Source organism: Notamacropus eugenii, chromosome 7, assembly GCF_028372415.1.
Source record: "Notamacropus eugenii isolate mMacEug1 chromosome 7, mMacEug1.pri_v2, whole genome shotgun sequence".
In the NCBI taxonomy this organism is placed as follows: domain Eukaryota; kingdom Metazoa; phylum Chordata; class Mammalia; order Diprotodontia; family Macropodidae; genus Notamacropus; species Notamacropus eugenii.
The window spans coordinates 169,823,662-169,839,033 of record NC_092878.1 but is presented as its reverse complement, the minus strand read 5'-3'; the positions used below and the strand labels follow the sequence as shown (position 1 = coordinate 169,839,033).

At 42.3% G+C, this 15,372-nt stretch overlaps 1 protein-coding gene across 3 annotated transcripts in view; it reads left to right on the top strand.

Annotated features, from left to right (window-relative positions):
* TUSC3 (tumor suppressor candidate 3) overlaps positions 1–15,372 on the top strand; it is a 69,036-nt gene that overhangs the window by 19,045 nt on the left and 34,619 nt on the right. For all 3 annotated transcript variants that reach the window (XM_072625689.1, XM_072625687.1, XM_072625688.1), the window contains exons 3-5: positions 691–808; positions 1,829–1,969; positions 2,089–2,229. In XM_072625689.1, coding sequence (XP_072481790.1) covers positions 691–808; positions 1,829–1,969; positions 2,089–2,229 — 400 coding nt within the window. The remainder of the gene's footprint in view (positions 1–690; positions 809–1,828; positions 1,970–2,088; positions 2,230–15,372) is intronic.

The window sequence follows — 15,372 nt, the reverse complement described above, 5'->3', positions numbered from 1 at the left end:
ACAAATGACAGTAACAGATGACAATAACAACATTCTAATGAGTGAGGACAACACAAAAGAAAGTGGAAGGGGTGAAAGGGAAGGGGAAATAAAGGTATCCAGCAGTGTCTTGGTAAAGAAAGTCTCACGTGCCACCTAGAGAGGAATGAGGCCTGCCTGGCCTGGGTATATTGGTGAAAGGGAGACTCGGGGGAGCCCATAGCCATGGAGTGTACTTCCCCTTTGTGGATTCCAGGGCTGGACTGAGCTTCTGGCATGAAATGGTTTCTGAGACATGAATGAGAGGGCGTCAATATTTACAAAGTAAATACAAAGTAGTTTGGGAGTGGAGATTAGGGCATGAGCTCCTAGGAGGATCCGGGATAACATCCTGGAGATGGGAGTGCTTGAGAACATGTGAAATAAAGGATCCCAAGAGGAGCAGGTGCCATGGGACACAGTCCTCTGTGGGTTCTGTTGGAGGCTGCTTGGCCGCCCTTCTGAAGACCCCAGGGGCAGATGCCCAATCCATGCCCTCACTCAGGTGCTCTGGGCACCCATGCCCTGCTGCCTTCTGAGAGCAGGTGGGTGCTCAGTGGGAGGGCATTAGCAGTGAGCCAGTTTTCTGTTGTCTCACTGGACAAAAGAGAGACTCCCTCCTGTTCCTGTTCCTGCCTGGAGGCACTCACGTCCCATGTTTGTTTCTAACAGGCAGGCCAATGAAGAGTACCAGGTGCTGGCGAACTCCTGGCGCTACTCCTCAGTCTTCTCCAACAAGCTCTTCTTCAGCGTTGTGGACTATGACGAGGGCGCGGATGTTTTCCAACAGGTACCTGCAAATATTTACTCTTTCTGTGGTGTCTACTCCAATGAGTCCCAAGATGGGAACAATTCCATTGTGATACAGACAACTCACATGAGCATTTTGTGACATGCATGGCTGCCAACAGTGACCAGTATATACTGGTCTGTTCTGCTGTGACCTTGGCCAGTGACTTGAGGACCACAGGGATGCAAGTAGCATCCACCTTTGGCTTTGAGATTCAGTTTAAACGAAATGCTTCTTTTGCATACATTGTATAGGGAAACCTGGTGCCCTGTCTGCTCCTGGGTGTCGGCATTCTACTATTTGTAATGTGCCCCATGCTTCTCCACAGCTGCTCCAGCCAGTGCCCAACTGTCTGTGATATCACTGAGGAGAGGTTGGGCATGTACTCAGAGGCCTCCAGGGTGAGAGGAGTTAGAAAGAGACAGAATTGAAGCCTGACTGAATTATCCCCAGCCCAGGATCGCTCCTGCCATAGCCAGACTCCCTTCTTCTGCTTCTGTGCTCTTGTCTTGCCTGGCTTTTCTCTTCCTCTGCCCCAGTCAGCTAGAGGCTCAGGAGCTTTTCATTCTCATTGTCTAAGCACTGGCATGTGACCACTTGTAATGCCTAGTTCTTGATCATTGATTTCCAGCTGTCAGCCACATGATTTAATTCAGTAGTTTTACCTTGTGTGCCTCAGTTTATGTTAACTTAGGAGATTTTTATGTCTCGTATCCCAAGGAGTAGCATTTCACAGAAGGTGTCTGCACTGAGCTACCCTTTCAGCCATCACCACTCAGTCAGCTACAGGCCCTGAGCCAAAATCTTGGGGTGCGCCTAGTGATAGTCACTGATCTCATCAGCAGAGACCCTCAAGATAGTGGTGGGGGTAGCAGATGAAGCACTCGCTGAAATGGAAGCAGCAGAGAAAAGGACAAGCCTGCAGAGTCTGCCTGATGCTTTCCCTCTAGGGCTGGTAGTGCCAGTAGGGTGAAACTTGGGGCTGTAGCCATCTGCCCACAGGCTTTCCCTCTTTTACAGCTCAACATGAACTCGGCACCGACCTTCATGCATTTCCCTCCAAAGGGGAAACCCAAACGTGCTGATACTTTTGACCTGCAGAGGATTGGGTTTGCCGCAGAGCAACTTGCCAAGTGGATCGCTGACCGGACAGACGTTCATGTAAGCTCCTGAGAATGGGGGTGGAGGGGCAGCCTCCTGGGGAGGGCAAGCACCAGCAGGGATCTGGTAACCCTTCCCATGACCCACTGATGGGCGCTCTGTGTCCCTTACTTGTTTAGATCCGTGTTTTCCGGCCTCCCAACTACTCGGGCACCATCGCCTTGGCCCTGCTCATCTCTCTTGTCGGAGGCCTGCTCTACTTAAGGAGGAACAACCTGGAGTTTATCTACAACAAGACAGGCTGGGCCATGGCTTCCCTGGTAAGTGATAGCGCTGTGCAAACAGCAGAGAATACCTGGGATTGTCCTTACATGGAGTGAGAAGGAAATGAGCATGTATGTAGCACTTGCTGCATATAGGCACTGTACTAAGGGCTTCTTATGAACATAACCTCATTTGATCCTTGCCACAGCTGTGTGAGGTGGGGGCTGTTGTGACTGAGGCAGCCAGAGGAGAAGTGACTTGCCCACACAGTGAGGATATGTCTGAGGTCAGATGTGAACTTGGCTCTTCCTGACCACAGGCCCCGCACTGTACTGTGCCGCTGAGCTGCCTCCACAGCTTTGGCCTTGATCATGCCCTGTCTTCCTTTGCATCTCCTTTGGCCTTTCTTATGGGTGTACGAGGATCACAGGAAGTACCTGCCTGCCCACCCTTAGCAGAAGCTGGGAGTGCCCACCTCCCTGATCCTTGAGTTCCTGTAGCCCTTTGAAATCAGTCTCCCTCATGTCTGGACTGTGTCACCCTCTGCCCTTCTGGCTCACAAGCCCAAGGGCAGAGTGACCTCCTACCTCTCTGCCATCTCTGGGTCCATTATTTCCACCAGAACACCCATGTCTCCCTTGTTAGAGGGAATGACCTCCACCTTGGAAGGATGGATATATCTTGCATCAAGTTCAAGCATTATTAACTTTGCTGCTTGGGGCTGAATAGAAAGAGGTTGGGCTCGGGCACAGTGTTCGGTCTCCACCTCCACCTGCATTGTCTGTTTTCATATATACACACATGTGCTGTCTGCATAGATGTGAGTTGGGATATGTTATACAGAGAGGGTATGTAAATATGTATGGGTGTATGTGTGTGTGTATACATATGGAGAATTTAAACTAATTGTGAAATGGAAAAATCCTGAACTAGGACTGTGTTAGCCTTCAGACTAGGTAAGGAGATCCATAGTCACTGCCCTGTTTGGTCCAGCATGCCACGTGATGTCATCCCTTCCTCTAGGCATGTAATGGCCACGGGAGTCTTTGTAGCACCCTCTGGATGTCTCCGTTACAACGTTGCAGCTGTGAAGAGTGCTCATCCCAGCCCTCCACCCACTGCAGAGCCTGATGGTCCTGGGGTCTGTTAACATGGGTGGAGCCAGCAAGGGCTGCTGTAGGTGGCGTTGGTGATGATCATTTTTCAATGAAAATAAACATTGTTTTTCTTTCTGCTAATACTCAGACTTCAGACAGATTGCTGCTGCAGTCCTCATTCAATTCCATAGGAAAAAGAACACAGTTATTGATCCTACTGTGTGTGTTTGTTCATCTTTCATTGCTGAAGACCATGCCATCAGAGAAGTAATGACATGACTTGCACTTGACTTTGTTTTGAGTGAGGGAGGGCTGTGCAGGTCATCAGCCTCACTTCTCCTCCAGAGCCATCTGAATCCAGTGATGGGATATTCATCAGGATGACTGGAGATGACCCAGGATGAGGCAGTTAGGGTTAAGTGACTTGTCCAAGGTCACACAGCTAGTGAGTATCAAGGGTCTGAGGTGAGATTTGAACTCAGGTCCTCCTGACTCCTGCTCTATCAATTGCACTACCTAGCTGCCCCCTCCTACTGTAGTAACATTAGGACAGAAGGGGAAGGGGAAGGTGGATTCTGTTTCACCCCATAGTAGGAGCTTTTTCCATCCCCTTGTAGATTTAAGTACAGCCATCTCAGGCCCCATTTCTTGCTCTCTGGTTGTATGCCTCTGGGGACTGTTTTCTATCAGATGATCCTTAGCTACCTGAGTTTAACTTGATATTCAGCAGTCCCCAGAGGTTGGCTCAGTCTGGCTTCAGTTCACCTAATCCATCAGATGGTTCATGTTTTTCTTAGACTTTGACATATATTTTGTAACATTTGTAGCAGAAATTTCAGTTACTCATAAACCCCAAATAAGAAATACAATTTTAATTTAAGCTCCTATTTGGATTGGCTCTTATTGGAAAATATGCCCCATTTTGTTTAAGTTTGACTCCCTGAATAAGCAATCTTGGAAATCCTTTTTTGTTTTTGAAATGTTTTGATTTGGGAGCTGTATTAAGAGAATGGCATAGCAGAATGCATCTATATCTGCATCAGGATCTGTGTGTTCACCAGTGACAGCCACGAAAACGGTCCACCATGGAGGAAGAAACTCAAGGCCGTCTACTGAGTATCATGTTTCAATCCAAAATAAGTTAGGGAACGTGATTAAAAGATGTGGAGATAAACGATGACTAAAAGTAGCTCACTCATTAGTCCTAGTGTACATCACAATGCAGACATTTTTTTGAAAATCAGAGGTCAGTGTGATGTCCAAATTAAAATCTAAGAAAATCAATATTCAACGACAAGGAGAACTACATGAATGCTGTGGCATTTGTGGATTGAATTTGCAGTTAAATTAACAATGAATGAATTAACATACCAAAGAAAGCACAAAATAAGTCACCTAAATAAGGAAAGTATTCACAAAATAGAAAAAAAATTTAAAAGCAATTTAATAAATAAAGCAATCTGCAGTTTGGAAAGGAGAAATTTAGTTGATAAATCCACTAGCAAATTTAGTTTTCAAAAAAAGAATAGAAGAGAAAATTGAATTTGGGGTAAAAAATCAGAAATGAGAGTGAGACAAGAAGACTGAACCAAAGAAAAGAAAATTATCTAGTCAGTAAACATCGATGAAGAGCCCACCATATGCCAAACACTGTGCTCAGGTCTGGGCAGACAAATACGAAAAAGACGGTCAAGCTGTTTACAACCGAATGAGGAAAGATAGCCCACAAAATGGAGCTGCAGTGGAGGGTGGAGACTTGAGGAAGAAGCTCTGTCTGCCAAGAAAATGAGAATCTTAAAGAAATAGAGGAATATTTATAAAAACATTAAATACCTAAATTGAGAAGAGAACAGTTACACAACCTATATGAATAGTAGTTAAAACAAGTAATTGAGCAGCCTCTCAATAAGATAGATATCTTGGAAAAAAGACTTAGATAAGACGTAGTCACAAATAAATTCATTCAAATGTTCATGAATATATTACATAAACTGTTTCCAGAGATATGAAAATGGGATTCTATTCATGATACTGACTCAAATGTAGTCTAACAGAAAAAGAAATGCAGGTCAGGATCAGTAATTTCATTAGTAGAGATAGCCTAGTATTTTAAATAGTTTACTGGAATTGGAGTTAGGAATACTTGGGTTCAAATCTCAGATACTTACTGATTGTTCTGTAAAAGATAGATATTATGATTAGTTAGGGTTATACAAGGAATGTGAAGGTGACTCAGTATTAGGAAAATAGTAAAATAAATTGTATCATTAAGAAAACTGTTAACATCTCTACAGATGAATAAAAAATGTAACACCCACTTAGAAATGACAACAAAGGGTGGTACAAGAATAGGGAAACTTTTCTCTAGCATTAAAGATATTGAATTGAATATAATAGAGAACCAGTTGAGGATGGACTCCATGGTCTCTGCCCTTCCAGTCTGCATCCTTTTGGAAAAGCCTGCTATGACAACCTTGAGAGAAAGAAACTAAGGAATCAGCGTAGTCAGATAAGAGTCTAAAATACCTCTCTCTCTGTAAGTGAGGTTTATGATGGTTTATGTAGAGAGCCCAGGAGACTTAACGGAAAAAAGTAATTAGAACAATAAATACTCCCATGCACTGTGACCTTGTCTACCTGAACCCCTGCCTGCTCATCTTGTGGGACGGTTCTCCATATCTACCTGTAAGCTTGCTGCAAGGTTCACCCGGCATGCTGATAACCTTCTCACTGGCTACTGACCACATGAAGATCCCAAAGAATGACCAGCCCTCCCCTGTCATCCCTTCTCATTACACCACCTATCAGGCTTCTCTTCTCAGCATGCGTGTTCCTCATGGCTTTTATTCCCATTCTTCTCTCAAGCCCCTCGCTGACTGTGTGGTAGCTTACTCACGCACTCACTCCAGGCTTTCTCTCTCTGTTCTCTTCTGTATCATGCTCATGCTCAATCTTTCAGAGCTGTACAGCTACAGGGGTAGGACATTGGTATTAGAAAGATGGACTTTTGTCTGTGGCAGAAACTTGGGATCCTTAAAAGAGCCTAGTTGCCCTAGCTGGCTCTCCTGATCCAGTCCAGCTGTGGGCCTAACCTGTCCAAACACTTCCTATCCCAGATGTCCCTACTGATGGACAGAGCTGCCCATGGGCTAGATGGGCTGACCATTTGGGTTCATGTATTATGGTCTGGGCCAAAGATGTTCTTTGTTGAGGGGCTCTCTCCTGGGTGAATGGTCAGGCAAGATTCTTCTGCATGGATGTGATCTCTTCCAGGAGGCTGGCTGCTGTAGTACATCCCCAGTCATAGCTCCCTGGAGGTCCTCTGCCACTTGGACTCTGCGTTGGGCCTCCTCCAAGGCACGGGTGCACACTTGGCAGGCATACATCTATTTTCTGCTTTGACTGAAGTTTAGGGTTAGAAACTTACTAAGCAGGGGTATTTCTCTTATGTTTTTTCCAGGAATCATGAATGATTTTGATGTGCGGGTGAAAGGAACTTTGTGGAAAGGGAGTCTTTTCGTAAACTACCAATAGTCTTGTGGATCTGACATTCACTACATCTCTTAGTCTGTTGCTCAATGTAAAGATTTAGTTCACTTTAGAAGATTGCTTGAAATAGCTTACTCATTTCTTTACTAATGTTCACGTGAAAGGTGGCAGGGATTCGTGTGTGTAAGAATCTCATAAAGGGGACCCCAGAGAAAGAACTGATGGATCTGAATGCAGATCAGAGCATTTCTCTTTTACTTTGTTTTTCTTGACTTTTGGGTTTGTTTGTTTGTTTTTTCCCTTGGTCTGTTTTCTTTCACAACATGACAAATATGGAAATATGCTTTGCAGGACGGAACACGTATAACCCTTATCAGATCACTTGCTTTCTCAGTGACGGTGTAGGGGAGAGAGGAAGAGAATTTGGAACTCTACATTTTTTTTTTTTTTTAATTAATTTTTTTATTTTTTTTAATGTTTAACAATCACTGCCATACAATTGCGATTTTATCCCTCCCCACCCACCCCCCACTACCTCCCTCCCTCCCCACGACTGCATACAATTCTGTATAGATTCTACATAAACTTTCCTATTGAGTATATTTTCACTATCGTCATGCTGTGTAGTCAGACTAAGATAAATGAAAGAATCCGTATAACAAATCAGAACATGATACACAAACAGATACACATACACAAACATGATCTGCTACATTATGTGAGTGACTTCCATATTTCTCTCTCTGAGTGTGGAAGGCTTTTTGCCTTGAGGTCCACCATTGGGATTTTTTTTTTTTCAGAAGTTCTTGTGTTATTACAAAAATCTAAGTCTACCAGAAAAAACTCTCACACACTGTGGTTGTTGCTGTGCATAAAGTTCTCCTGGTTCTGCTCCTTTCACTCAGCATCAGGTCATATAAGTCCTTCCAGGCCTCTCTGAAGTCTTCTTGTTCATCATTTCTTATGGCACAATAGTACTCCATTACATTCATATACCATAATTTATTCAGCCATTCCCCAATTGATGGACATCCCCTTGACTTCCAGTTTTTGGCAACTACATAGAGTGCTGCTATAAATATTTTTGTACATGTGGGACCCTTTCCCATTTTTATGATCTCTTGGGGATATAGTCCTAGTAGCGATATTGCTGGGTCAAAGGGTATGCACATTTTTGTAGCCCTTTGGGCATAGTTCCAAATTGCTCTCCAGAATGGTTGGATGCGCTCACAGTTCCACCAACAATGAATTAGTGTTCCAACTCTCCCACATCCTCTCCAGCATTTATCATTTTCTTGTTCTGTCATGTTTGCCAATCTTATAGGTGTGATGTGGTACCTCAGAGTTGTTTTGATTTGCATCTCTCTAACCAATAGTGATTTAGAGCATTTTTTCATATGATTATAGATAGCTTTAATTTCTTCCTCTGAAAATTGCCTGTTCATATCCTTTGACCATTTATCAATTGGGGAATGACTTGTATGATTATACATTTGGGTCAGTTCTCTATATATTCTAGAAATGAGGCCTTTATCCCCGAGCTTAGCTGTAAAAATTTTTTCCCAATTTACTACATCCCTCCGGATTTTGGTTGCATTGGGTTTGGTTGTGCAAAAACTTCTCAGTTTAATGTACTCAAAGTTATCCATTTTGCATTTCATAATGCATTCTATCTCTTCTTTAGTAAAGAATTCTTCCCTTCTCCATAGATCTGATAAATACACTATTCCTTGCTTCTCCAGTTTATTCATGGTATCAATCTTTATACCTAAATCATGTACCCATTTGGACTTTATTCTTGTGTACGGTGTCAGGTATGGGTCTATGCCTAATTTCCGCCACACTGTTATCCAGTTTTCCCAGCAATTTTTGTCAAACAATGAGTTCTTATCCCAGAAGCTGGGGTCCTTGGGTTTATCAAACAGAAGGTTGCTATATTCCTTGCCTACTGCATCTTGAGTGCCAAGTCTATTCCACTTGTCTACCTCTCTGTTTCTTAGCCAATACCAAGTGGTTTTGATAATTGCTGCTTTATAGTACAGTTTAAGGTCTGGTAGCGCTAGGCCACCTTCCCAAGCATTTCTTTTCATTAGTCCCTTTGATATTCTGGACCTTTTGTTTTTCCAAATGAATTTTGATATTATTTTATCCAGCTCTAGAAAGTAATTGTCTGATAGTTTAATTGGTATGGCACTAAATAAGTATATTAATTTGGGTAGAATTGTCATTTTTATTATATTAGCACGGCCTACCCATGAGCAACTAATGTTTTTCCACTTACTTAAATCTGACTTTATTTGTGCAAAAAGTGTCTTGTAATTGTGTTCATATAGTCCCTGGGTTTGTTTTGGCAGGTAGACTCCTAAGTATTTTACACTGTCTACCCTAACTTTAAATGGGATTTCTCTTTCTATCTCTTGCTGTTGAACTTTGTTGCTAATATATAGGAATGCAGAGGATTTGTGTGGGTTTATTTTGTACCCTGCAACTTTGCCAAAGTTGTTTATTAATTCAAGTAATTTTTTGCTTGAATCTCTGGGATTCTCTAGGTAAATCATCATATCATCTGCAAAGAGTGATAACTTAGTTTCTTCTTTGGCTATTCTAATTCCTTGAATATCTTTATCTTGTCTAATTGCTACAGCTAACATTTCTAGTACCATATTGAATAACAGTGGTGATAATGGACAACCTTGTTTCACCCCTGATCTTATTGGGAATGCATCTAGCTTATCCCCATTGCATATAATGCTTGCTGAAGGTTTTAGATAGATACTGCTTATTATTTTATGGAAAGTTCCCTTTATTCCTACGTTCTCCAATGTTTTTAGTAGGAATGGATGTTGTATTTTGTCAAAAGCTTTTTCTGCATCTATTGAGATAATCATGTGGTTTTTGTTAGCTTTGTTGTTGATGTGGTCGATAATGCTAATAGTTTTCCTAATATTGAACCAGCCCTGTAGTCCTGGTATGAATCCTACCTGATCATAATGTATTAATCTCGTGATTAGATGCTGTATTCGTTTTGCTAAAATCTTATTTAAAATTTTTGCATCTATATTCATTAGGGAAATTGGTCTATAATTTTCTTTCTCTGTTTTGTCTCTTCCTGGTTTGGGTATCAAAACCATATTTGTATCATAGAAAGAATTTGGGAGGACTCCTTCTTCCCCAATTTTCAAGAATAGTGTATGTAGTATTGGAATTAACTGTTCTTTAAATGTTTGATAGAATTCACTTGTGAATCCATCTGGCCCTGGAGATTTTTTCCTAGGGAGTTCATTGATGGCTTGTTCAATTTCTTTTTCTGAGATGGGGTTGTTTAAGTATTCAACTTCCTCTTCTGTTAATCTGGGCAATTTGTATTTTTTAAAATATTCATCCATCTCGTTTAGATTATCGAATTTGTGGGCATAAAGTTGGGCAAAGTAGTTTCTAATTATTGTTTTAATTTCCTCCTCATTGGAGGTGAGTTCACCCCTTTCATTTTTAATGTTAGTAATTTGGTTTTCTTCTTTCTTTTTTTTGATCAGATTAACCAAAGGTTTATCAATTTTATTAGTTTTTTCATAAAACCAACTATTGGTTTTATTTATTAATTCAATAGTTTTCTTTATTTCAATTTTATTAATCTCTCCTTTGGTTTTCAGTATTTCTAATTTGGTATTTACTTGGGGATTTTCAATTTGTTCTTTTTCTAGCTTTTTCAACTGCAAGCCTAAGTCATTGATCTCCTCTTTCTCTATTTTATTTATGTAAGCATTCAGAGATATAAAACTTCCCCTAATAACTGCTTTTGTAGTGTCCCATAAGTTTTGGTATGTTGTCTCACTATTGTCATTCTCTTGAATGAAGTTGTTGATTGTTTCTATGATTTCTTCTTTAACCCAATCCTTCTTTAGAATTAGATTATTTAGTTTCCAATTGATTTTTGGTTTCTCTTTCCATGGCCTTTTATTACATGTAATTTTTAATGCATTATGATCTGAAAAGGATGCATTGATTATCTCTACCTTTCTGCACTGGATTGTGAGATTTTTATGTCCTAGTACATGGTCAATTTTTGTAAATGTTCCATGTACCGCTGAGAAAAAGGTATATTCCTTTCTATTCCCATTTAATTTTCTCCAAAGATCTATCATATCTACCTTATCCAGAGTTTTATTTACCTCCTTAACCTCTTTCTTGTTTATTTTAAGGTTGGATTTATCTAGTTCAGAGAGGGGGAGGTTGAGGTCCCCCACTAGTATAGTTTTGCTATCAATTTCTTCCTTCAACTCCCCCAACCTCTCCTCTAAGAATCTGGATGCTATACCACTTGGAGCATACATGTTTAGTAATGATATTGCTTCATTGTCTATGGTGCCTTTTAGTAGGATATAGTTTCCATCCTTATCCCTTTTGATTAGATCTATTTCTGCTTTTGCTTTGTCTGAGATTAGGATTGCTACTCCTGCCTTTCTTACATGAGCTGAAGCACAATATATTCTGCTCCATCCTTTGACCTTTATCCTATGTGTATCCCCCCGTTTCAAATGTGTTTCTTGTAAGCAGCATATTGTTGGATTATGGCTTTTAATCCATTCTGCTATCCGTCTCCGTTTTATGGGAGAGTTCATCCCATTCACATTCACAGTTATGATTACAATCTGTGTATTTCCCTCCACCCTCTTTCCCACCATTTGTGCTTTTAACTCTCCCGTCTCCCTTCCCCTCCTCAATAGTATTCACTTTTCTCCCCCTCCTCCTGCAGCCTTCCCCTCCTTCTTTTAGCCCCCCTCCCTTTTAGTCCCCTTTACTCTTATTGCTTCTTTCCTCCCTTTTAGCCACCCTCCCCTTTCTTCCCCCTTCCCCTCCTACTACCTATAGAGCTAGTTAGGATTATCTGCTTAAGGTTATTGTTCCCTCCTTTGAACAAATCAGATGAGAGTACCTCTCAAACAATGCTCATCTCCCTCCCCTCCTTCCCTCTACTATGGTTTTGTACTTCTTCCTGTGATATAATTTGCCATTTTCTGCTTCCCCCTTTCCACACCTCCTATTACATTCCCTTCTCATACTTAAATTATATTTTTGCCATGACATCATTTACTTTATGCCCGTTCCCTCTACATATATCCCTTTTATCATAATAGCTGCACAGTTCTCAAGATTAACAGGTAGCATCTTCCCTTACAGGGAGGTAAACAGATTGCCCTAATTGAGTTGCAAGTTTTTGTTTTTGTTTTTTCCCCTCTGTTTACCTTTTTATGATTCTCTGGAGACCTGCATTTGAAGATCAAATTGTCTATTGAGTTCTGGTGTTTTGGTCAGGAAGCTCTGGAAATCCCTTATTTCGTTGAATGACTTTCTCCTTGCCTGAAATGTTATGCTGAACTTTGCTGGGTAGTTGATCCTCGGTTGGAGTCCCAACTCCTTTGCCTTACGGAATATTGGGTTCCAATTCTTTCGATCTTTTAATGTAGAAGCTGCAAGGTCCTGTGTGATCCTGACTGTGTGACCTTGATATTTAAATTGTTTCTTTCTGGCTGCTTGTAGTATTTTCTCCTTCACTTGATAGCTCTGGAATTTGGCAACTATATTTCTTGGGGTTTTGAGTTTGGGATCCCTTTCCGGTGGGGAACGGTGGATTCTTTCGATGACTATTTTGCCCTCTGAGTCTAGTACTTCTGGGCAGTTTTCCTTGATGATTTCCTGGAAGATATTGTCCAGACTCTTTTCTTCATCATGGGTTTCTGGCAGGCCAATAATTCTTAGATTTTCTCTCCTGGATCTATTTTCCAGGTCAGTTGTTTTTCCAATTAAATATTTTAGATTTTCTTCCATCTTTTCATTCTTTAGATTTTGTTTGACTGACTCTTGTTGCCTCATTGAGTCATTAGTTTCTACTTGCCCAATTCTAATCTTGATCGTATTGTTTTCTTCAGTTAGCTTTCGCATCTCCTTTTCCATCTGGCCAATTTTTCCCTTTAAGGAGCTATTTTCTCCATTTAATTTTTGTACTTCTTTTTCCATTCGACCAATTTTCCCAGTTAGGTTTTGGGTTTCCTTTTCCATCTGATCAATTTTCCCAATTAGGTTTTGGGTTTCCTTTTCCATTTGATTAGCTCTTCCTTTTAGGGAATTATTCTCTCCAGTTAATTTTTGAACTTCCTTTTCCATTTCTTCAATTTTCTTTTTCAGATTGATGTTCTCATCAGTGAATTCTTTTTTTATGGTTTTAAAATCATTGGCCAGTTTTTCTTTTATATCCTTCTTCAGACGTTCCAGGTAATCTAGTTGTGCTTGCGAGAAATTCATAGTCCCATCTGAGGTTTCAGATGGAAGTACAGTCTCAGCTCTGACCTCTTTGGTGTTTGTGTTTTGGTCCTTATCCCCATAGAAAGATTCTATGGTTTTTTCACTTTTCGTCTGCTTTTTCCGATTCATGATGTTGGCTGAGTGTTGTAGCTTTTGGTTCTTTCAGTCAGAAGATACAGATCTTTTAAGTTGAGTTGATGTTTGTCTAGGCTAAAAGCAGGCTTTTTTTTGTTGTTGTTGTTTCCCAGATCAACCCTGGGTTTAGCTTGATAGGTGTGTGCGAGGTGTGGTCTGGTCTCAGGATATCTCCTCAGCTGGCCTGAGGCAAAGGCAAGGTCCGGGGGATGGTGATCCCAGCTTCCCTATTGTCTTCCCTTTTCCCCTGGAGGGCTGGGGCACGCCTAGAGGCTAATGCGTGTTCCCGCCCCTCCTGGGGCTCGTCTCCCGGGCTGAGGCTTGCTTGGGTCTCAGTGCGAATTTTTCTCTGCCCTGGGTCGTCTGTCCCTCCAGATAGCCTCCACCACGGTAGGAAGAATCCCCCTTTGCCACCTCTCCAGCCTCTGGTGTTACGAGACCACTCGCCCCTTTCTGCTGCTCCCACTGATCCAGGATCAATCTGGGGAAGAATTTTATGGTTCCCTCACGGTCATCGGGGGGGAGGGGAGAGCACTTACTGATCACTCCGGCATCCCAGCTTCTGGATGTTCAAGTAGTGACCCACTGAAGTCCCGTCTTTAGGCTGAAGATTTCAAAGGCTGTTGCGCTGATATCGTTGGCTCGGCCTGGCTTATCTCCTGCTCCGCTGGTCTCGCCCGCCACTCTCGGGCCCCTCGGGTCGCCTCCGCCCTGCCGCGCCGACCGCGCTGCGCTGTGCGCCCGGCTCTTACCCCCGCGGAACAAATCCCTCCCGTGGACCTTCCAGTCCAGCCTGGGCTCCGAATCTGTCAAAGTCCGTCTCCCACTGGATTCTACACCTCCAAAGTCTGGTCAGACTCTCCCCCCAGAAATATCCAAAGGAGTTTTTCCAGGAGCTTAGGTGAGTCGTTGCTTTCACTCCGCCATCTTGGCTCCGCCCCCGGAACTCTACATTTTAAAAAAAGAATGTTAACCATTGTTTTTACATGTCATTGGGAAAAAAGAAAATACTAACTAAATAATTGAAGATAAAAGCTTGGAGACAAGATGCAGAGAGATAGGGAGCAGCGTAATGACCTCCCCTCCACACTCTTCCCGACATCTGTAAAATGTGCAGAATCCTGAGGGATACATTCAGAAAAAGAAAGAGAGGTCATTTGCCCAGCCCAGCATGGCCTATGTAGTAGACAGAGTGGTATGTGGACCCTGGGGATAGCGTCAAGCCCAGAATGTGCCATGCTTAGTGCACTCTGGCATCCAAGGAGAAGCTGGGCACCAGCGCAAGACAAGGTATCCAGTGGAGAAACAGCAGCACCAGACACATACCAGGTTACTGGGACAATGGTGGATGCAGCTGGCAGTCTGGTTACCCATTACCTAGTTGTGGGTCATAACTCCAGGGAGGACTGAGAAAGGGACCTCTGCAGGGTGGCATTCCTGGTAGAGAGGCCCTGGACAGAGTGCAGACAAAGAAGTTCAGAACTCATTACCAGCAGCAGCAGCGTGGCTCCAATCCAAGGCACAGAACGGGGTTCTCACTTCCAACATCTAGCCAAGTCTGTAAGATTTGTATAACTGGGGTGGGAATCCTAGACTGAAGGGGAGCCCACAGTTTTCCAGCCAGGTCGCAGGGGCAGAGTGCAGCAGCTTCTCTTGCTTTAAGATGTATAAAAGCAAACATACATCCTTACACCACTGGAGAAAACTATTTCAAGACCTAAATACGTTTTCTGTGGCTTCCCACATCCTTTGTTTCTCAAGTCTTTGTTATTGCCTGTGAACAATGCCATAGTTCTATGGTTCATTCTGATTCTTAGGAAATCCTTATATCTTATTCTTTACAAAGATTGGGCACAACCCAGCGTGTCTCAGCCCTCCTGCGTTTTTATCAGCCTTGAGATGCATTGGCACATTGAGTTTCAAGACTGGATTTTTGTGCTCTTTTGTTACGTTCTTTCTGTCATGATGATGAGAGACCCTTTGATGTATCTTTTTTATCTCTTTTCTTATAGGGGAATAGGAGTTATTATATATCTTCACATATCTAAAGTTAAGTTTTGGTTTTGTAGCGTAAAAGAGGGGAGCTTAGAGCTCCCAGTGATAAAAATAGGGTGTCCCCAGTGATCCCTGCACCTTATTTTGTGATTTAGAATGTCTTTCATGGACAGAAGTGTCCTG